Genomic DNA, 23,419 nt, shown 5'->3' on the forward strand with positions numbered 1-23,419 from the left:
ATTGTAAATGGTTTAAACACTTTCCCATGCTTGTTCAATGTACCTGTGGAACGGTCGTTAAGACGCTTACAGACGGTAGACAATTAAGGTCACAGTTATGCCTCTTTAGTGTCTCAAATTTTCTTTTCTACGGACTCCGGAAAAACAAGATGCCCAGGATCCCTTCTCATCTGCGTGAACGTGCCTTAGGCATGCTGCAAGGAGGCATGAGGAATGTAGATGCGGCCAGGGAAATAAATTGCAATGTCCGTTGCTGTGGCACGTCTAAGACAGCGCTACAGGGAGACAGGACGGACAGCTGATCGTCCTCACAGTGGCAGACGTAACAACACCTGCACAGGATTGGTACATCTGAACATCATACCTGCGGGACAGGTACAGGATGGCAACAACTGCCCGAGTTACACCAGGAACGCACAATCCCTCCATCAGTGCTCGGACTGAGGGCTTGTAGGCCTGTTGTAAGGCAGGTCCTCACCAGACATCACCGGCAACAACGTCGCCTACAGGCACAAACCCACCGTCGCTGGACCAGACAGGACTGGCAAAATGCTCTTCACTGACGAGTTGTGGTTTTGGTCGGATTAGCGTTAATCGTCGAAGGAATGAGCGTTACACCGAGGCCTGTAGTGGGATCGATTTGGAGGTGGAGAATCCATCATGGTCTGGGGGGGGTGCGTAAACATCGGACTGAGCTTGTTGTTATTGCAGCCAATCTCAACGCTGTGCATTACAGGGAAGACATCCTCCTCCCTCATGTGGTACCCTTCCTGCAGGCTCATCCTGACATGACCCTCCAGCATGACAATCCCACCAGCCATACTGCTCGTTCTGTGCGTGATTTCCTGCAAGTCAGGAATGTCAGTGTTCTGCCATGGCCAGGGAAGAGCCCGGATCTCAAACTGAGCATTTGGATCGGAGTGTCGAGGCTAGGGCCATTCCCCCAGAAATGTCTGGGAACTTGCAGGTGCCTTGGTGGAAGAGTGGGGTAACATCTCACAGCAAGAACTGGCTAAATCTGGTGCAGTCGAGGAGGAGATGTACTGCAGTACTTTGTATGTGTGTTGTGGCCACCGGCTGCATTGTTACTTTTGATTTAGACCCCCCTTTGTTCAAGGACACATTATTCCATTTCTGTTAGTCACGTGTCTGGAACTTGTTCAGTTGTTGAATATTATGTTCATACAAATATTTACACGTTAAGTTTGCTGAAAATAAACAGTTGACAGTGAAAATAATTATTTTTTGTCGAGTTTACTTCTTGTATTGACTTGACCCTTAAATGGCATATTTTCAAAACAAAAGCAATTGTTGAACTTATGCTTCTATTGCTACACTAGGCCCACAACTGTACACCCGGCAGGAGGGATGAGACAACCTTTAACTGTCCGTAAAGGGCAAAGACTTACTGATCAATGTAATGAAAAAAAATGAACACTTCAAATGATAATAAAAAAAAGCAGTATTAGTCACTCAAACACATTCCATACAAAGTTTAATGTTATTCAATGCATGAGGTGATCAACGTGCTTTTCAGAAAAGCATTTAAATTTACTTTAATACATTGCCAATAAGCTAACAAAATGTAACCTGCTAATTTCCTACAAAAGTAGGTGTATACAGTATAAAACCAGCCTAATATTGCAAGCACCAATTACACTCTCACTTGGACATATATACAGTATATATATACACACAAATGAAATACTGTATGTACAGTTTGCAATCTAATTCTTATAGCAATGGAATGTGTGTCCTGTACTTGTCTGTATTCCTGCAAAGAAGTGCCGTGACAAGGGCCCGAAGGCTTAATTAACAAGGGAACAGAGGAAAGAAAATCATAGAAATTCAATTTAAAAAAGAACCCAGTAGAGCAGAATGTGTTGTTGGGGCGGCAGGTCATCACAGCTGGGGCAGTTTGTCCACTGGGGTGTCAAATTTGAAGTCTGGGGGAAAGAGGTCGGCAGCGCGGGGGTAGATGAGTCTGTACGACTGTCTGATTGTGACGTCCGCCACACCAGCGATGTCTCCAATCTCTGTCGAAGGATTTGAAGAATTGACTACTGGTGTTTTAAGAGTCTTCAGAACATTGGTGCTGCACTTGTTCTCAGAACTATCAGAAATACGAGTTCCTGAACCTTTGTCACACTGTTATTCATGCCTGAAATGTACTGAAGCAGGTTGTAAAGCTTACAGACAAACAAATACTACATATATACACTATACAGTGCAATTAAAAAGTATTTGCCCCCTTAATGATACTGATTGTTAACAGATTTTCACCCAAAACCTATTATAAAAAGGGACCCTGAATTGTATTTCTTTCTTTAAAGCCAACATCCAATGCCCTTGTGTGAAAGTATTTTCCCCCTTACACTACTTGGTTGTGCCACCTTCAGCTGGAATGACTCCAACCAAACACTTCCTGTAGTTGTTGATCAGTCTTTCACGTCACCGTGGAGGAATATTAGCCCCCTCTTCCATGCAGAACGGCTTTAACTCACTGCATGACCCAGCTGCGCTTCAGCTCACACACAGATGGCCTGACATTCTCCTGTAGGATTCTGATGCAGAATTCATGGTTCCTTCTATTAAGGCAAGTCGTCCAGGTCCTGAGGTAGCAAACCATCACACTACCATCACCATGCTGACCTTTGGTCTGCGGTTGTTAATATGGAATGCAGTATTTGGTTTTTGCCAGACATAAATGGGACCCATCTCATCCAAAGTGGACTATAGTTTGCCCCAAAAAAAAGCACCTGGATGATCATCCAGACTCCTGGAAGAATGTTCTATGGACAAATGATTCAAAGGTATAACATGGGTCAAACTGCATTCCACAGTAAGAAACTCCTACCAACGGTCAATCATGGTGGTGGTAGTCTGATGCTTTGCTGCCTCAGGACCTAGACTACTTGCCCTAATAGAAGGAACCATGTATACTGCCCTGTATCAGAGAATTCTACAGGAGAATGTCAGGCCATCGGTCTGAGCTGAAGCGTAGCTGGGTCATGCAACAAGACAATGAACACATTTTTAGTTTTAGAATGGTCTAGCCAAAGTCCTAATCCCAATAGTTGTGGTAGGACTTGAAACCCACAAATGTCACAGAGCTTCTTTAACTCTGCATGGAAGAGTGGGCCAACATTCCTCCACAGCGATGAGAGAGACTGATCTTGTTTATGAATAATTAAATATGTAATTGTGTTATTTGTTCACTCAGGTTCCCTTTATCTAATATTAGGTTTTGTTTGAAAATTGATAATTCCATATCAGAAATATGCATAAGTGATTACAATTTGAAAGGGGGCAAATGCTTTTGTATATAAAGTGCTGTGAAAAAGTATGTGGACACCCCTTCAAACTAGTGGATTTGTCCATTTCAGCCACACACGTTGCTGACTGTGGTGTATATATATATTTTTTTAAATCAAGCACACCGCCATGCAATCTCCATAGATGAACATTGGCAGTAGAAAGGCCTTACTGAAGAGCTCAGTGACTTTCAACGTGGCACCATCATAAGATGCCACCTTTCCAATAAGTCAGTTCGTCAAATTTCTGCCCCGGGTCAACTAAGTGCTGTTATTGTGAAGTGGAAAAGTCTAGGAGCAACAATGGCTCAGCCACAAAGTGGTAGGTCACACAAGCTCACAGAACTGGACCACAGAGTGCTGAAGCGTGTAAAAATCTTGTCCTCAGTTGCATCACTCACTACCGAGATCCAAACCGCCTCTGGAAGCCAAGTCGGCACAATAACTGTTCCTCACGATCTTCATGAAATGGGTTTCCATGGCCAAGCAGCCACACACAATCCTAAGATCAACATGCGTAATACCAAGCGTTTGTTGGAGTGGTGTAAAGCTCGCCGCCATTGGACTCTGGAGCAGTGGAAATGTCTTCTCTGGATTGATGAATCATGCGGCAGCGTAGCCTAGTGGTTAGAGCGTTGGACTAGTAACCGGAAGGTTGTGAGTTCAAACCCCCGAGCTGACAAGGTACAAATCTGTCGTTCTGCCCCTGAACAGGCAGTTAACCCACTGTTCCCAGGCCGTCATTGAAAATAAGAATATGTTTTTAACTGACTTGCCTGGTTAAATAAAGGTAAAAAATAAAAAAATTTAAAAAATGCATCACCATCTGGCAGTCAGAGGGACAAATCTGGATTTGGCAGTTGCCATGACAACTGCCTTCCCAAATGCATAGTACCAACTATAAAGCTTGGTGGAGAAATAATGGTCTGGGGCTGTTTTCCATGGTTCGTGCTAGGCCCCTTAGTTCCATTGAAGCATATACATTCTAGACGATTCTGTGCTTCCAACTTTGTGGCAACAGTTTGGGGAAGGCCCTTTCCTGTTGCAGCATGACAACGCCCCCATGCACAAAGCGAGGTCCATACAGAAATAATTTGTCAAGATTGGTGTGGAAGAACTTGACTGGCCTGCAGAGCCCGGACTGCGAGCCAGGCCTAATCGCCCAACATCAGTGCCCAACCTCACGAATTCACTTGTGGCTGAATGTTAGCAACTACCCACAGCAATGTCTCAACATCGAATGGAAAGCCTTCCCAGAAGAGTTATAACAGCAAAGAGGAGACCAACTGCATATTAATGCCCATGATTTTGGAATGAGATGTTCGACAAGCAGGTGTCCACATACTTCTGGTTGTGTAGTGTAGTTCAGATTCAGCCAATAAAGAACATTAAGTGATGACCACCTGAAAAAGCCTACCCCCCACCTCACCTTTCTGGGTCTTCTTCTCGGCAGAGGCCTGGGAGGCCATGTAGATGGCAGCGGCAGCCACAGAAATGGGGCTCCTGCCGGGCACCAGGTCCAGCTCCACGGCCTTCCGGGCGATGTAGGTGGCTGCCATCTGCACCTGCTTCGGCAGGCCTAGGTTGGAGCAGAAGCGGGACATGAAGTCTCCGGTGGTGATGAGGTCCACGCTGGTCTCCAGGGCCTTGAGGATCAGCTTGAAGCAGCGGCCGATCTCCTTCTTGGAGATACGGGACACGGCGCAGATCTCTGCAAGGGATAGGTGACAAGGGAGTCATTAGTGATACACCATCAGGATCGTTCTAATAAGTCACGCAACGGAGGACATTTTAAAATGTAGGATGAAAATAAGCTTTTCTTATTGGACCATTCCAGATGGCAGCTACCTCAGTTTGTCAATTTTCTTCCCTTTTGTGCCTAACAAACAACTCAGGAATATAAACTCGGCAGAAAAAGAAATGTCCTCTCACTGTCAACTGCATTTATTTTCTGCAAACTTAACATGTTAAATATTTGTAACATAACAAGATTCAACAATTGAGACAAACTGAACAAGTTCCACAGACATGTGACTAACAGAAATTGAATAATGTGTCCCTGAACAAAGGGGGTGGGGGGGGGGGTCAAAATCAAAAGATAATGCAGCTGGTGGCCACACCAGATACTAAGTACTGCAGTGCATCACCTCCTCATGGACTGAACCAGATTTGTCAGTTCTTGCTGTGAGATGTGACCCCACTCTTCCACCAAGGAACCTGCAAGTTCCCAGACATTTCTGTGGGGAATGGCCTTAACCCTCACCCTCCGAGCAAACAGGTCCCAGACATGCTCAATGGGATTGAGATCCGGGCTCTTCGCTGGCCATGGCAGGACACTGACATTCTTGTCTTGCAGGAAATCACGCACAGAACAAGCTGGTGGCATTGTCATGCTGGAGTGTCATGTCAGGGTGAGCCTGCGAGAAGGGTACCACATGAGGGAAGAGGATGTCTTCCCTGTAACGCACAGCATTGAGATTGCCTGCAATGACAAACTCAGTCCGTTGTTGCTGTGACACTGCCCCAGACCATGTCGGACCCTCCACCAAATCGATCCCGCTCCAGAGTACAGGCCTCGGTGTAACGCTGATTCCTTTGACGATAAACACAAATCCGACCATGACCCCTGGTGAGAAAACCGCGACTCGTCAGTGAAGAGCACTTTTTGCCAGGCCTGTCTGGTCCAGCGACAGTGGGTTTGTGCCCATAGGCGACGTTGTTGCCTGGTGAGGACCTGCCTTACAACAGATGTACGAGCCCTCACTCCAGCCTCTCTCAGCCTATTGCAGACAGTCTGAGCACTGATGGAGGGATTGTGCGTTCCTGGTGTAACTCGGGCAGTTGTTGTTTCCATCCTGTACCTGTCCCGCAGGTGTGATGTCCGAATGTACCAATCCTGTACAGGTGTTGTTACACGTGGTCTGCCACTGCGAGGACGATCAGCTGTCCATCCTGTCTCCCTGTAGCGCTGTCTGATGCATCTCACAATACAAATATTGCAATTTATTTCCCTGGCCACATCTGCAGTCCTCATGCCTCCTTGCAGCATGCCTAAGGCACGTTCACGCAGATGAGCAGGGGCCATGGGCATGTTTCTTTTGGTGTTTTTCAGAGTCAGTAGAAAGGTCTCTTTAGTGTCCTAGTTTTCATAACTGTGACCTTAATTGCCTACCGTCTGCAAGGTGTTAGTGTCTTAATGACTGTTCCACAGGTGCATGTTCATTAATTGTTTATGGTTCATTGAACAAGCATGGGAAACAATGTTTAAACCCTTTACAATGAAGAACTGTGATCTTTTTACGAATTATCTTTGAAAGACAGGGTTCTAAAAAAGGACTTTTCTTTTTTTGTTTATTGTAACCATGGAGTCTTGGTTTTAATTTGTAGCATTCAGCAACACACTCATTCCAAGGTGTTGCATGAAATATTTGTTCATCCTAATATGAGCTCTAAACATTCTCTTCAGGTTTTTTGTTGTTTTGTACTTTTTACTCCTTTGTCTCTCCAATTGGTAGTTGTAGTCTTGTCCCATCACTGCAACTCCCATACGCGCTCGAAAGAGTCGAAAGTCGAGAGCCATGTGTCCCCCGAAACACAACCCTGCCAGGCCTCACTGCTTCTTGACATACTGCCTGCTTAACCCGGAAGACAGCCGCAATAATGTGTTGGAGGAAACACATTGTTGTGCACACTGATTGTTGTGCACACTGATTGTTGTGCACACTGATTCACGGCGACCGAAATCAGTGTGCATGTGCCTGCCGCCACAAGTCGTCGCTAGAGCGCGATGGGACAAGGACATCCCATGAGGCTAAACCCCCTAATCCGGACGACACTGGGCCAATTGTGCGCTGACTCATTGGTCGTGGCCGCGACACAGCCCGGGATCGAACCTGGATCTGTAGTGACGCCTCCAGCGCTGCCTTATACAACTGCTCCACTCGGGAGGCCCTAAACATCCTCTTTATAAGAACTCACCTTTAAATGTCCGAGGCACACCCTCTTGTCTGCAGGCGATGTAGAGGCAGGCTGATGCGATAGCGTCATTGGCCCGCCCCTTCAGGCTCTTCTGTTCGTACACTTGCTTAAATAAGTTATTTGTTCGGTCCTGCAGGTCAAATACAACATTTAGGTCAGTGCAAAATATCTTAAAATGCTTTAGACATTTATAATTTGGTTAAAGCTACAATATGTACCTTTTTGGGCAACCTGACAAATTCACCTAAATGGGAGTTATAGATCTAATTATCATTGAAAGCAAGTATCAGAAGCAGTAGTAGATCTGTTCTTTGTGCGCTATGTCCATGCTTCCTGTTCTCAAGTTTTGTTTTTGTGTCTTTTACTTTCGGGTTTGTTCTCTACACTATGCATTGCTTGTTTTGTCTCAAACTGAAATTAGGCGACTTGTTAGAATTTTAGCAACCAGGAAATGTCAGAATGATTTCTGCATATTGCACCTTTATTAAGAGAGAACCCTATATTTAAAGTAACCTGCTAAATAACTTGAATTTTGGAAATATATTAATCCTATGTAGGTAGAAATGAGCAGCTAGCTAGCTACTAGGTTCCACAAAGCTAAACAATTGGAAGAGAGTACAGGACTCACTATGATGTTCCTTGGTAGGTTGATCCGGTCAGCCATGGTGGTAATCTCTTTGAAGGCGTTTAGCATGGCGCGGTCTGAACTGCTCATGGTCCGCCGGTTCTGGTACTTGGAGTTGCCAAACTCATCAAAACTTGCCGCGCCTGTTCCCTATGGTGAGAACAGAATGGTTGGAACCAGTAGAGGCGATAAATACTTTTTATTTAACCTTTGTTTTTCACAGGGAGCCCTGCAGCAGAAAATACAAGCTACATAACAAGGAATGAATGATACAACAAGACGGTATCATGAGAAATAAAACCATACAGAAAAGCTATTATATTAAAAAAAACAATTAAACACATTTGCAATGCCTGATCCCTTTATTAGCATAATCCATTTACTACCAGTACATCTAATGACAATGAAGTCTATTTTATGGAGAACAGAGGAACCTGATAAAGACCATGTCACACAAAAAGGGGTGCAGAGATTTTCTTGTCATCGCATTTCTTTGTCTGGCTCCCTGGGCCACATTTAGATGTGGTCATTCTCTTGTCATCACCTTTCTTTGTCTGGCTCCCTGGGCCACATTTAGATGTGGTCATTCTCTTGTCATCACCTTTCTTTGTCTGGCTCCCTGGGCCACATTTAGATGTGGTCATTCTCTTGTCATCACATTTCTTTGTCTGGCTCCCTGGGCCACATTTAGATGTGGTCATTCTCTTGTCATCACATTTCTTTGTCTGGCTCCCTGGGCCACATTTAGATGTGGTCCTTCTCTTGTCATCACATTTCTTTGTCTGGCTCCCTGGGCCACATTTAGATGTGGTCCTTCTCTTGTCATCACATTTCTTTGTCTGGCTCCCTGGGCCACATTTAGATGTGGTCATTCTCTTGTCATCACATTTCTTTGTCTGGCTCCCTGGGCCACATTTAGATGTGGTCATTTTCTTGTCATCGCATTTCTTTGTCTGGCTCCCTGGGCCACATTTAGATGTGGTCCTTCTCTTGTCATCACATTTCTTTGTCTGGCTCCCTGGGCCACATTTAGATGTGGTCCTTCTCGTGTCATCACATTTCTTTGTCTGGCTCCCTGGGCCACATTTAGATGTGGTCATTCTCTTGTCATCACCTTTCTTTGTCTGGCTCCCTGGGCCACATTTAGATGTGGTCCTTCTCTTGTCATCACATTTCTTTGTCTGGCTCCCTGGGCCACATTTAGATGTGGTCATTCTCTTGTCATCACATTTCTTTGTCTGGCTCCCTGGGCCACATTTAGATGTGGTCATTCTCTTGTCATCACATTTCTTTGTCTGGCTCCCTGGGCCACATTTAGATGTGGTCCTTCTCTTGTCATCACATTTCTTTGTCTGGCTTCCTGGGCCACATTTAGATGTGGTCCTTCTCTTGTCAGGCATTAACATCTAGCCACTGACCACAAACATAAAAATAGTTTTAGAGCATCTTTCCCTGTAAGTGGTAACTTGTGTACTTACCTTGCTGATCATGGTGCTCAAGTCTCCCCCGTTGAGGAGTGGATTCTGGGCATCGCCCACTCTGGACGGGTCTTGGGTGGCTTTCTCATTGGTGAAGGTCCTCCACTCTGAACCCACATCAATCACTCTGTCACCTGAGGAACCAGATACATTACCACATGGGGCCATGTTCCAATGTTAAAATCTCTTCCTTTCCTTTTGTCATTTACTCTATTTTGTCTCCTTGAGCAGTGAGCATTGACAGTGACATGAATGGATAAAGGAGGTAAAAGTGATTATCAAGCACCCACTGTATTGATTTTACCATCATAGTATAATGCTTTCACCAAGTGAGTCCTTCCTTTTGTGATAAAAGGAGACGAGGGAAATCGTTATTAAGAAAGTAAGCCGTATTGAGGGTCAGTGGGACCCAGGCCACCATTTTGAACATGTTTATGTAAATGAGAATAGTAACTAGGTCTAATGATACAACCAGGACACAATCAACCAAATGTGTCTCATCTCTCCATTGTTCCGGTCACAGATTTGATTACACCCTGCACTTCCCAGACCAGGCCACAAGATGGCATTCTCACTCAGGAACTAGACACTTTCCTTTGTCCAATATTTTCTCTCGTTTATCGCCACTTCCTGGAAACTAGCAGGGTCAGGGATTTGATTTTTCACCTTAATCCCATAAGCCCTTCCCATAGATAAATCACACTAATATTGAGTACTAATATGACGTTAATCTGCTTATGGCAAAGCTATGGGATACAATCTAGCTTTACATCACTGAATCCACCCACTTACCCACTATACCCCCATATGATTAGCTAAGTGTTTCCTTTGGGACTCATTATGGGAGACCTGCTATGTTACGTTCAGATAGAGCCCTGTAATTTAATCTGTTGCTGTAACTAGGGTGGCTTTCCAAGGCGGTTTAAGGAAGGTGTGGACAGATTTGATTCTATTGCATCTTTGCGAGGATGTTGTCATTTCTAGAATTTCATGGTATCATGTTACATATTATTATGCACTCTAGCCATGTGGCAGGTCTGACATGATATCTCATTGCTCCAGTCCCATAATACCAGCACAAACACTTTCACATCACTCCCTCTGAACTAAAGGTTGGTATTTTGAGTACGTGTCTATAGAAGTGTCGGTTTATGTTAAGTTCCGCTATTTACCTAATGGAAAGCCTTCTCATCCCTACACAAGGCTTTATGTCAGTCTGTTGACAGGTAATGTGTGTGTGTGTGCTTGTTTTACTATACTAAACCAGAAGTGCTCACAACTATGTTAAACCAAGGCCAATTCAGAGAAGTGAGGACATTTGGCTGGTCCTAACTTCTAAAAAGGCTATTTTAGGCTTAGGGGTTAGGTTGAGTTAGAATTAGGTTTAGGGTTTAACAGTTCAAGTATAGTAATACAAAGAGTAACACAAAGCTGTGCGTGGCCTGTCCTCACCCACTACAAGGCCACACTCGGGGCAGATCATGTCCCCTGCTCTGTAGTCTTCCACCAGCATGGCATCTGGGTGGTTGGGGCACTGCACCTTGGGAAGGGCCAGGACATCTCCGCTGCAAAGGAGAGAAGAAATCCCATAGGTCAGCTGACGGTGATCTCGAAGCTCTGACCCCGGAATTGGGTGTGACTGTACTTATAACCATAAAGCTGGTTTACTGTCAAGTTTGTGGTATTAGTTCACTTATTCTATACACCAGTTAACTTCAGTTAAAGCCGATTGTTTACTGTGACATTTGAATTGGCAAATTATGATAATGACATAAATCTGAAAGGCCTTTGTTCAAATTCTGCTCAAATTGTTTAACATGTCAGTCTTCCCCTGGATCAGGGAATTATTAGGAAAATAGCTAGCTACCTTTCAGATTGTTAAAACAAAAAGGCACTTATGAAAATTACAAGTTACAATGTTTTACATTTTCACAAGCATTTACATTTACATTTAAGTCATTTAGCAGACAAGAGCGACTTACAAATGCATATACACACATACACATGATATATTTATCTATCAACAAGAACTGGACTGGGAAGTACTGCAAACCTAGCTAGTACAGAAGACACCAAAGATTGTGTTAATTTGTACCCAGATTAATTTCCAACTGAAATTATGCTGATGTGGCCAAAAGCGCTTCGAAACTGTCCTACGTGGGACCACAAGACCCATTAAATGGGCATCCAGCGGTTTGGAAGTTATCCTCGACACCAATTCGATTCTATAACGTTAATACCAAAACTGATACATACCCCATATAGCCGTCTATCCGAAATTCTGGCACAAACTATTCTTCCAATCCCCTGTCTTTCTGTCCTTTGACAAAGGCGTTGTGCCTACTGATACTTGGGTACGTCAACATTCGGTTTCTCTTCGTTTAGGCAAGCGAAAACAAGCAATTTATTTTGAGCTAGTTAGTCAACAGCTGACGGTAGAATAAATCGGTGGTAAAAATCACCAAATGAACTTGTGTCCTCATAGCTATTATCAATGGCTTAATAACTTGTCATGATTAGATCACTGTCAATGTGTCATGCGTTGACACCGCTACTGTAAAAATATATTAGATAACGTTAGCTAGAGTAATTCGAGTTAGCCAGCTGTGATGGCCTGACAACATCACCCATCCCTTTAAAAACATTACACCGCTCATTGAAAATCGCACGTGCGAGGACGACGTCCTACACGAGCAATATGAACAAGTTAACATTATATACGATCGATACAATGTGTCAAATTGATTTAAGAGTTTTCTGATAGGCTAATGTTAGTTAAGGTTAAGTAGTATGGACATTCCGGCGGCTATAATGAAAAACACGGAGAGTCGCGTTAGAAACAAACGTTTCTATGTGTTGATGGCCACCCCCACCCTTTGATCAATAATCGTACCCCACATGAAAACATAATAATCCCAAACACAGTTTAGAAAAGATGGTTTACACACCGGCTCGTCGACGCCATGTTAGTTACTTCTTTATACTTCTGCCAGTGGTGAACAGTTTCGAACAATGGCGTCTTCTACCTCTATATATGGCTTTTTTTAGCCCACGTGTTTACATGACGACGGAACGGCAAAAGGCTCAAACTAGATCTTCAAAAAGCGATTGACATATGAGGACAGAGGATGTAGGCTACTTGTAAAAGAGTAATGTACTTCCAAGTCACAGAACAATGCTTTTGCCATTTATTACTTATTATATATTATTATATATTATATTATCATACGTGTCTAACAGTGCCATCCGTTTTGTCACTAAAGCACCTTATACCACCCACCATTGCGACTTGTATGCTCTAGTCGGCTGGCCCTCGCTACATATTCGTCGCCAGACCCACAGGCTCCAGGTCATCTACAAGTCCATGCTAGGTAAATCTCCGCCTTATCTCACGATGGCAACACCCATCGCGCCCGCACGCGCTCCAGCAGGTGTATCTCATTGATCATCCCTAAAGCCAACACCTCATTTGGCCGCCTTTCGTTCCAGTACTCTGCTGCCTGTGACTGGAACGAATTGCAAAAATCGCTGAAGTTGGAGACTTTTATCTCCCTCACCAACTTCAAACATCAGCTATCTGAGCAGCTAACCGATCACTGCAGCTGTACATAGTCTATTGGTAAATAGCCCACCCATTTTCACCTACCTCATCCCCATACTGTTTTATTTATTTACTTTTCTGCTCTTTTGCACACCAATATCTCTACCTGTACATGACCATCTGATCATTTATCACTCCAGTGTTAATCTGCAAAATTGTAATTATTCGCCTACCTCCTCATGCCTTTTGCACACATTGTATATAGACTCCCCCTTTTTTTCTACTGTGTTATTGACTTGTTAATTGTTTACTCCATGTGTAACTCTGTGTTGTCTGTTCACACTGCTATGCTTTATCTTGGCCAGGTCGCAGTTGCAAATGAGAACTTGTTCTCAACTAGCCTACCTGGTTAAATAAAGGTGAAATAAAAAAAATAAAAATTAAAAATCAGATGACTTCCTGACCGTGTCACCTTTAGTCACATAATTACATTTAAGTGAATACAATTACGCAAATGATCAAGTGTTAAACCAAAACTAGTGAAAAGGGAGAACAAAATGTGTGGATTTTGTTTTATTTGTGTCACTCAAACTTTTTTTACATGCTTATTGCTGCAATGGATCCTAGCCAACACCCCTGCAAGCAGAGCAGCTGGAACATCACATGGTTGGTAATATTTCCACCTGCCAGCTACTAAATAAAAATAGCATGTTTGGTTATGTGTAGCCTACATAAGAAAGCATGTTAAATGGCAAGTGGAAGCATTGTCCTACTTAACCCCATTCAAAAAACGGACTCAACTCTGAGTAGCCAATATAGCAGTCTCACTGTAAGAGCCAGAGCAGACAGGCCTGTTTATGAAACTGTCAGGGATGGCATTGTCTCTGTGTGCCAGTCTGTGCCCTATCCTTGTGCCAATCTCGGACTGTATTGCCTTGATTGCCCCCTCGCCCACACACCCACTGTACCACTGACCTCAACAGCTCTGGTTTGACAACCACCAAACAATGAGTCATTTCACTTGGCCAGACATCCTTTGATAGAGAATTTCAAGAGAAATCCAATATTTAACAAATAATTTATGACTGAATTACATCGACTGTGGCAAGCACCTAGAGCTGTTTGGATGTCACTGATTACAATTAATAAACAAGCCTTGTCAGCAGCACATATTTTATTAAATTGCACAATGACATTGAACACTAGTAGGTAAATAGAATGCATGTCCATGTACAACAGCAAGTAGAGCTAAATCCCAATATGTCAGATAAGGCCATCATCTATCATGCTTTCAAATGCTAAATAATAATTAATATTATAATTGTACTAAAGTCTCATGATGAATCAACCTACGTAATTTATTTATATCAATAATTTAAAGATGAATTCCCTCTGAATGCTTGAGATTCTCAAAGGAATTTTAATCAAACTAATCCATTTCAACAAAATCTTCAGCTAGGCCAAAGTCATAGCTAGTCACACACTAATGACAATGTCATGATTTGACCTTGTTTTTCCCCCAAGTTCCCAGTTGTCTTGAAAGCACCATATTCTGCCAGCACTGTGTGGTGTGAGTCTCTGAGTCCCAGCTGAGGGAGCTGTATTTGATCCACTGCCTGCAGTAGCAGCACCACAGGGGTTATTATCTCATCTGCACTGATAAACACAAACAACACTCTCAATGAGTCACACAGAACACCATAAACACAATGTGTAGCCTACAGGGTAGGCAGTATGTCTTCCTACATTAGCCTATATATCACCTGTCTGTTCCTCACCCGAGCCCCCTAAGGCGAAAAACATGAACATGCATAGACATACAGTATCAGTGACTGTGAATATAAGGCTGTAGCTGTAGTCAGTTGGTGTTATTATTACTCATATTACAATCTGGTATACTGGGATTGGGGACACGTGATGCTTACTAGTCATTAATTGTCATGGAAACAGGTGTGTCTGTCTGGGATTGGATTTGCATTTACTGTGTTCAGACCTTCTTCAATACAATGACCTGGTTGCTAAGTACATGTGGGGGTTACCTCTGTATGTCTGCTTCAGCCCCCGTAGACAGGCCCTAATTACACAACGGATCCACCTATTCCCCATTGCTGTGACCACGACCACAACCCTGTACACCGCTCTTGCTCTCACACCCAACCATATGACCCTTTGTCAGATTTCTCTTCTGTGTGTCTGCCGCCATCTACAGGTCTGTAATCAGATCTCTGCTGTTACACAATCACAATCCGTATCAGGTCACCATATTCTCCCTTTAGGAAGTGTATAATATGTTTATGTTATAACAGTGTACTGTGTAATAAACAATAATTTCATTGATTATAATGAATCGTTTTTAAAGAATCACTGACTAAAGTTGTTTGGCCTCATGGCCTGGCTGTTATTTTTATTCAGTTCTCTGGTTACATTGAGCAGAGTGTGGCCAACTATTTTTATATTATCTAGCCTGGACCAGTTGGAACCTGTACCAAACTCAAGAGACACTTCCTCAAGAGTGTACTGTGTGCAACCAAATCCAGACATCTGAGGTAGCGACTTTCACCAAGGGCTCTACATATATTCCTATGTCTTCATTTTCACAATTAGGCTATATAGCGTAGCTACAGACAAACAGGAAGAGAGATTGCGAGAATGTACATTACATTGTGTAGCCTACAATCTACAGGTGCAGCAGATATGATGTGCCGGATACAATGTATTAATTTATAGCCTTAATATTAGGAGTTACTTATTATATAGTTACTGAATAGATGGTTACAGTTGAAAGTTTCCGAACGAGTTATATTCATATGTAACAGAATGCGCACATTCGATCAAGTCGTAGTACAGTATGCGGAAGACACATTCGATCAAGTCGTAGTACAGTATGCGGTCGGTGGTGCCCCAGTTATCATCATTATTTCCAATTTGGTGGCATCTGAGTGAGACATTACATTTACAGCTGGAAAGAACTGTGAAGCTGTTTGAGATAGATAAGAATGATGTGTCTTTAGTACGTTGATCTGTTGCGTCCACCAATAAGAAACTCCGGTAATAGCGGAGTCATGTTCAAATTGGACCACCCTTTTCTTCAAATTACATGCGTACAGTGGTCGACGTTATGCGCATATTCTCCACGACGCTCAGGTATGCAGAACCGCTGCTATTGAGGATGGTGCCGACATTCGCATTGTCACGAACAAATGTTCTTGGTCACAAGCTTTGTTCCATAGTTTAATGGATTGAGCTGAATCGTCAGAAGGAATTGTCTGGAGCGCAAAAGTGGAAATGGAGTACAGAACATCTAATTAGATAAGGTCACCGAGATAGTAAGTATGCTCGTTTTCCTCGGACTTACCACGCTTTAAAAACTGTAAAATCATAATTTACATTAATTTGATGTTGATTTTCATAATGTGCGGTAATCCCAGGGCAGTTTATTTAACGCAAGTAGCCAGATAATACATTGTTACTGCACTGTAAATGTTCAACTCCGGGCACATGTTGTAGTTGAGTTACAGGCAATAAAAAAAAGTTACAGTTACAGCAAGTCACCTGACCTCAGAGTCAGACAACAACAGAAGAACAAAGCTTGTGCAAAGCTTGTGCAAGAAATAACATGTATCTAATATTTCCTATAAATTAAAAGACTGTAAATGTGTTTAATCAGTAGCCTAGGTTTATTCCACAACTGGTCTCTTTGTTAGAACCAGTGTTGTCTACAAGCTGCATCTGCAGATTCTCGTCCCACTTCGATTTGGCCTATATGCAAAACGTCATTGATGATGGCTTGTTGGGATGTTATCTTAAAGCGTGTTTTAATAATATCATACCTATAAATATAGCCAATAGGCGATAGCCTATAATATCAAAAGTATATTACTGTAATTATTTACTTCAACTATGAACGGAAATTATTGATGAAAGCAAATATCATCTAAAGTTTTATTGGTTATAAATCAAGTGTCCATATCTGTTGCAAGGAAAAAGAGTATGGAATAAAATCACTCTTAAGGCCAGGCACCACACCCTAATAGGTATTTTTTTCTCTTAATCATATCACAATTAACTTTTAAATATAATGCCTTTTTATATTAAAATGTTTCTGAAATATTGTATACGTTATGCAAATGAGACCTTATGCAAATGATGTGGTCTCATTTACATATTTTCATTAGAACGCAAATACTTTTTTCTGGACTCTGGATGAAGTCAGCCTAAATATATATTTTTTCATTTTGTTAAGACACTCCAGGACCAAACTTTCTTTGACCATATTATGAATAAATAAATACTCAGTTAAATAAAGACATGTACATAAAATGAATTTTAGAAAATGTAACCAAGAAAATTTGATCAATATTGAACAAAAATATAAATGCAACATGCAACAATTTAAAAGATTTTACTGAGTTACAGTTTATAGAATGAAATCAGTCAATTGAAATAAATCAATTCTGCCCTAAATGATGGATTTCACATGACTGGAAGGGGAATACTTGAGACATCTGTGGCATTGTGTGGTGTGACAAAACTGCACATTTTAGAGTGGCCTTTTATTGTCCCCAGCACAATGATCATGCTGTTTAATCAGATTCTTGATATGCCACACCTGTCAGGTGGATGGATTATCGTGGGCAAAGGAGAAATGGTCACTAACAGGGATGTAAACACATTTCTGCACAACATTTGAGAGAAATACGCTTTTTGTGCACGTGGAACATTTCTGGAATCTTTTATTTCAGCTCATGAAACATGGGATCCACACTTTACATGTTGAATTTATATTTTATTTCAGTATAGAATACAATTTTGACAACATATCAACAATTCCCTCTGAGTATGTCTGGAGAATATATCTAAGGATAACTACACAAACTTTGGGGAATGTAGATTCATCTGAAGCTGAGAAAAATGAGTTGGCTGGTGGGAAGAGTCTTACTTTTGGGAAACACCTATTTTTATTTAACCTTTACTTAACTTTACTCAATGGCGGCCTAGGAACAGTGGGTTAACTGCCTGTTCAGGGGCAGAACAGGCAGAACAACAGGGGTTTGAACTTGCACCCTTCCGGTTACTAGTCCAACACTCTAACCACTAGGCTACCCTGCCGCCCCTCTATATTGACCCAATCACCATCTCTTCAAAGTAAGTTACTACATACAGTCCAGTTTGTAACATTCACTATGAAATGAGCTTTACAATTATGTGTGATTCAATGTAGTGAGCTTTTAAATTATGGATGTCCATTTAAAAGTGGTTAAAAATTCATAAAATGTTGATGATGGTAGTATGATAAAGTAAAGAAAATATTAATTTATATCACGTTTCTTTACATTTCAGCCTGTGGGGCCTGGCCTTAATAGTGTAGTAACAGTAATAATCATATTATTAACAGTAGTGTTCATTATGTACCTAGTTTGGGCAATGTGACACAAGTGTATTTTCATTGTTGTTTTAAATAACTCTCATAAAAACATTTCAAACTATTTTTTATTGCCCTAGAGGAAAAGGAACAGAGAGGAGAACATAGTTAGTTAGTTACAACACTGGCAAATAGAGGAAGTGAGCCCACATGTTGAAACGGGGCATACTTACCATTCATTGCTTCACAAAATGGCACACCAACATGCTAAACTTCTCAAATCAAATGTTAGTTGTCACATGCTTCTTAAACAGTCAGATGCTTACTTCTGGGTCCTTTTTCAACAAGGCAATTAAAGATTTTTATGTATATAAATAGTGACACGAAGAATAAATACACAGTGAATAATTAACAATAACGAGTAAAAATAACAAGCCTGAAGATGGACAATATTGTGCCTCAATCACTCACAATAGGTTGAGACTAACATCAAAGGGAACCTTTGCCATTCCAGTATCCACATGTCTTAACTAGTCTTGATGTGAGGGAAAACCAATTAACCCCCAGGGGGGGGAATTCTTTGCACTAGATCAGACATAGACTTTTGGCTTTGTCATCAGATATTTTCAAAATCTAAAGAGAGGTGCAATATCAAACAAATATAATAAGCCTACATTACTAATGCTGCATTGTCTTTCATGAGACACTTTGACATGGAGAGCCATTCAAATTAGTTATCAAAATAAATGGATCAATCTTTATTACCTTTTTAACCATACCAAGTACAAACATCTACCAACAAGCATATATTTACTGAACAAAAAAACATTTAAAAAGTGCCTTTTTAAAATCATTTGATTTGAAAATCATTTGAAATAAGTGCTCTCATTATTAGCTAAATTCCCTGTCTCCTTCCATTGCAGGAATGTTTACCATCACAGAGTTAGCGTCGCTGAACGACATCCAGCCGACCTACCGCATCCTAAAACCATGGTGGGACGTCTTCATGGACTACCTGGGGGTGGTCATGCTCATGTTGTCCATCTTCGCCATGACGATGCAGATCACAAAGGACCAGGTGGCGTGCCTTCCATGCCTGGAGGAAGCGGTGGCAGGGCCAAACTCTTGGACATACCAAAGTCCACAAGAAACCGCCTCATCAGCAGTTGGCATAACGACAGTGCTTGCTACACCAATGGCCACTAAAGATCTACCAGACAGTGCAGTACACGAGGTCCACAACACCCAGCCCATCGTTGTGAAGCGAGAGAGCAAAATGCAGCAACCCAGGCCCACAGGGATCCAAACCAACTTAGATTATCAGCAGTATGTCTTTGTCAACCAAATGTGTTACCATATTGCCTTGCCCTGGTACTCAAAGTACTTCCCGTACCTCTCCCTCATACACACCCTTGTGCTTATGGTCAGTAGTAACTTCTGGTTCAAATACCCCAAGACAAGCTCAAAGATTGAACACTTTGTGTCCATTCTCGGACGGTGCTTTGAGTCTCCATGGACTACAAAGGCTTTGTCCGAGACAGCCTGTGAGGATTCTGAGGAGAACAAGCAGAGACTGACTGGCACCACTTCAGCACAGAGAGAGTTATCACAGGAAACTAAAGATGAAAATGCTGCAAACTCATCTACCCCTATGCTTGGGAATACAGGAGTCAAGTTCTCAGCAGATAAGCCTGTTGCTGAAGCCCCAAGTATGACTATCCTGGACAAGAAAGATGGGGAGCAGGCCAAGGCTCTATTTGAGAAGGTGCGGAAATTCCGCGCCCATGTGGAGGACAGCGATTTCATCTACAAGCTCTATGTAGCTCAGACTGTGGTCAAAACGGTCAAGTTTATTTTGATTCTGTCCTATACGTCAACATTTATTGCTGCCATCGAGTTTCATCACATATGTGAACCCAAAATCAAACACTTAACCGGATATGAGCAGTTCTTTTGTACCCACAACATGGCTTTCATGTTGAGAAAGCTCCTCCTCAGCTACATGGCCCTCATATTGATCTATGGGATGGTCTGCTTGTATTCCCTCCACTGGCTTTTCAGGCGCCCCCTTAAAGAGTACTCATTTGAGAAAGTCAGAGAGGAGAGTAGCTTCAGTGACATTCCTGATGTGAAGAACGACTTTGCGTTCCTTCTGCACATGGTCGATCAGTACGACCAGCTGTATTCCAAACGGTTTGGTGTCTTCCTCTCGGAGGTCAGCGAGAACAAGCTGAGGGAGATCAGTCTAAACCACGAGTGGACATTTGAGAAGCTCAGACAGCTTGTGACCCGAAATCCCCAAGACCAGCAGGAGCTCCACCTCTTCATGCTTTCTGGTCTCCCCAATGCAGTGTTTGATCTCACCGACCTGGAAATACTTAAACTAGAGCTAATTCCTGAGGTCAGGTTTTCGGCAAAGGTTTCCCAAATGACCAGTCTGCAGGAGCTGCACCTCTGCCACTGCCCTGCCAAAGTTGAGCAGACTGCCTTTGTCTTTCTCCGTGACCACCTCCGCTGCCTTCATGTCAAGTTCACAGACGTCGCTGAGATCCCAGCATGGGTTTATTTGTTGAGGAGTTTGAGGGAGCTAAACTTAGTAGGGAATTTAAGCTCAGAAAACAACAAAATGATAGGACTAGAGTGCATGCGTGATTTGAAACATCTTAAGACATTATATCTGAAGAGCAACCTCACCAAGATCCCCTCCAACCTCACTGAGCTGTCCCCACACCTGATCAAACTGGTGGTGCATAACGATGGTACTAAACTACTTGTACTGAACAGCCTCAAGAAGATGACAAACCTCGCCGATCTGGAGCTGCACAACTGTGAGCTGGAGAGGATCCCCCATGCTATTTTCAGCTTAACCAACCTTCAAGAGCTGGACCTCAAATCCAACAACATTCGCACCATCGAAGAGGTCATCAGCTTTCAGCACCTCAAGAGGTTGACCTGCCTCAAATTGTGGCACAACAAAATCATCACCATTCCAGCCTCAATAGGCCAGGTCAAGTCTTTGGAGTCACTTTACCTTTCACACAACAAACTGGAGACGCTCCCGCCGGCGCTGTTCCACCTCCCCAAGCTGAGGCACTTGGATGTCAGTCACAACTCCATCACAGTGATCCCGCCGGACTTGGGTCTCCTGCAGAACCTCCAGCACTTCGCAATCAATGCAAACAAGGTGGAGGTGCTGCCCAAGCAGCTGTTCAGGTGCACCAAGCTAAAGTTCCTGTGTCTGAGCAATAATGTCCTCACCAACCTGCCTGAGACCGTGGGTCAGTTGGTGCATCTTGCTCAGCTGGAGCTGAGGGGGAACTGTCTGGACCGCCTTCCCTCACTGCTGGGGAACTGTCGCCTTCTACGTAAAAACAGCCTCATTGTAGAGGACCACCTTTTTGACACTTTGCCTGTAGAGGTAAAGGAGAGCATTAGTCGGGAGACCAATGTGTCCTTTGCGAGTGGCTTATAGTTGATCATTTCTGATACCTTAAACCCTTATGGTACATTGATTAACTGAAATGTATATTACTCACTGAAGCAATACACTATGAAAGTAACACGTTATTTACCAGGAACTAGCCTTGTAGTTTTTTATAACTTTTGTAGGCTTTTTGAATCCTCTTCAATGGGCAAAAACGTAGCGCAATGGTCTTGAAGCCAAATACTTCGTAAAGGCACATGGCAGAAGTAAATTCAAACACAAATATAATTTTATATACAGGTATATCTTAAACGATCACGTTTTCAAGAATTTGATGATGTAACTTCAAGCACATTCAAAAGATTAGGGGAAATGACCCGGAAGTAAAACAGGCGGTTGCTTTCACAGGATATTGAACCACGTTTTATTGATTATCAATGCCCTATATGGGTAGTTCCTATACATTTTTTTGCTTAATAAAGTGAGAGAGAATGCTTCTCCTCAACAAAGTCTGTATAGCTCTATAAATAATGTAATATCATTTCAAAGTATAATTTTATTAAGTATTTAAGAATGTTCAAGATAAAAAAAGCTTTTAGTTACTTCATAGTGTATTATGACATAATATTGTTAGCAGTAATATATTTTTAGACTTAATAACAAATATTGTATTAGCTACTCAGGTATAATGTTAACCCTGGGGACCATCATTTTGCCTTAACTGCTGCTATTTCTCAGTGAGGGCGTTCATAAGAAAAGACTAAACAGCTCTCAAGTTTGTTGATACACTACCTGTCATTATTCACAACACCATTCAGTAAAATAACAAATGCTATTTTCAGTAGTAATTCACTTTTGGGGATTACGATTGAAATTGGAAGTACTTTGCCCAACCAATATTTGCTTTGCTTTTTGTTATATTGTTGAATGTTTACTATTGTTTTACACTTCTCTATCACAGACCATGCTAAACATTTGCGTGTGATTGAAAATAAAGGAGGGTTGACAAAAGGGAGGCGATGTTTTACACCAAAACAAGTTTTTAAATTAAGCAACAATAGCATCAATTAAGTGTACACATGGGACAAGATTGTTATATTGCCTTTTTCCAATGTATTTCTGTACTGTACATGAACTGTTCACATTTACAAGCATACCATTTCTGGCACAATAAAACTAGATCTTAGATACACTTTTCTTATTGTTTTTATTCTCTCTGTTTCCATGCCTTTCTCAATGGTCATTGGTCATTACCGTACATTGCTGCATTTATATCTGTATAAAGAATAACATAATTGGTAAGCTGCTGTACAAAATTATTTATTTGTTGAGGGTTTGTTATATGTAAAATGTATGCTAGCATGATTAAGTTACTTTGGATAAAAGCGTCTGCTAATTTTTTATTTATTCCACCATTATTTAACCAGGTAGGCCAGTTGAGAACAAGTTCTCATTTATAACTGTGACCTATATTATATTGTTATAACCTGTGCATTACATTAACTGAGGGGAATGATCAAGCAAGGTACAACTTACACTACATCTTTAGGGAGGATGTCATGCCACAACAATAGGGCAATTGAAGACAACTTTTGAAATACAATCTGGAAGTCAATGCCTGTAACTGACACACAGAAAGATGAGATACATTTGTCACAGACATTTCAGGCTTTGCAGAGAACATTATCTTGCCAGTA

At 42.1% G+C, this 23,419-nt stretch overlaps 2 protein-coding genes across 2 annotated transcripts; one reads left to right on the top strand and one right to left on the bottom strand.

Moving 5' to 3' along the window:
* Nucleotides 1–1,478: 1,478 nt before the first annotated feature.
* gtf2b (general transcription factor IIB) lies at nt 1,479–12,457 on the bottom strand. Its single transcript, XM_035787688.2, has 7 exons — nt 12,344–12,457; nt 10,848–10,960; nt 9,396–9,529; nt 7,921–8,067; nt 7,293–7,422; nt 4,744–5,025; nt 1,479–2,036 (listed from the first exon to the last, which is right to left on the bottom strand). The coding sequence occupies exons 1-7, from the start codon at nt 12,358–12,360 to the stop codon at nt 1,903–1,905; spliced, it is 957 nt and encodes a 318-aa protein (XP_035643581.2). The 5' UTR covers nt 12,361–12,457; the 3' UTR covers nt 1,479–1,902.
* A 2,998-nt stretch (nt 12,458–15,455) lies between these two features.
* On the top strand, nt 15,456–22,914 carry LOC118394477 (volume-regulated anion channel subunit LRRC8D-like). Its single transcript, XM_035787689.2, has 2 exons — nt 15,456–16,262; nt 19,222–22,914. Exon 2 carries the CDS (start codon nt 19,224–19,226, stop codon nt 21,768–21,770), a length of 2,547 nt encoding a protein of 848 aa, XP_035643582.1. The 5' UTR covers nt 15,456–16,262; nt 19,222–19,223; the 3' UTR covers nt 21,771–22,914.
* The last annotated feature ends 505 nt before the right edge of the window (nt 22,915–23,419 follow it).

The sequence above is a fragment of the Oncorhynchus keta genome, chromosome 15 (genome assembly GCF_023373465.1).
Source record: "Oncorhynchus keta strain PuntledgeMale-10-30-2019 chromosome 15, Oket_V2, whole genome shotgun sequence".
In the NCBI taxonomy this organism is placed as follows: Eukaryota; Metazoa; Chordata; class Actinopteri; order Salmoniformes; family Salmonidae; genus Oncorhynchus; species Oncorhynchus keta.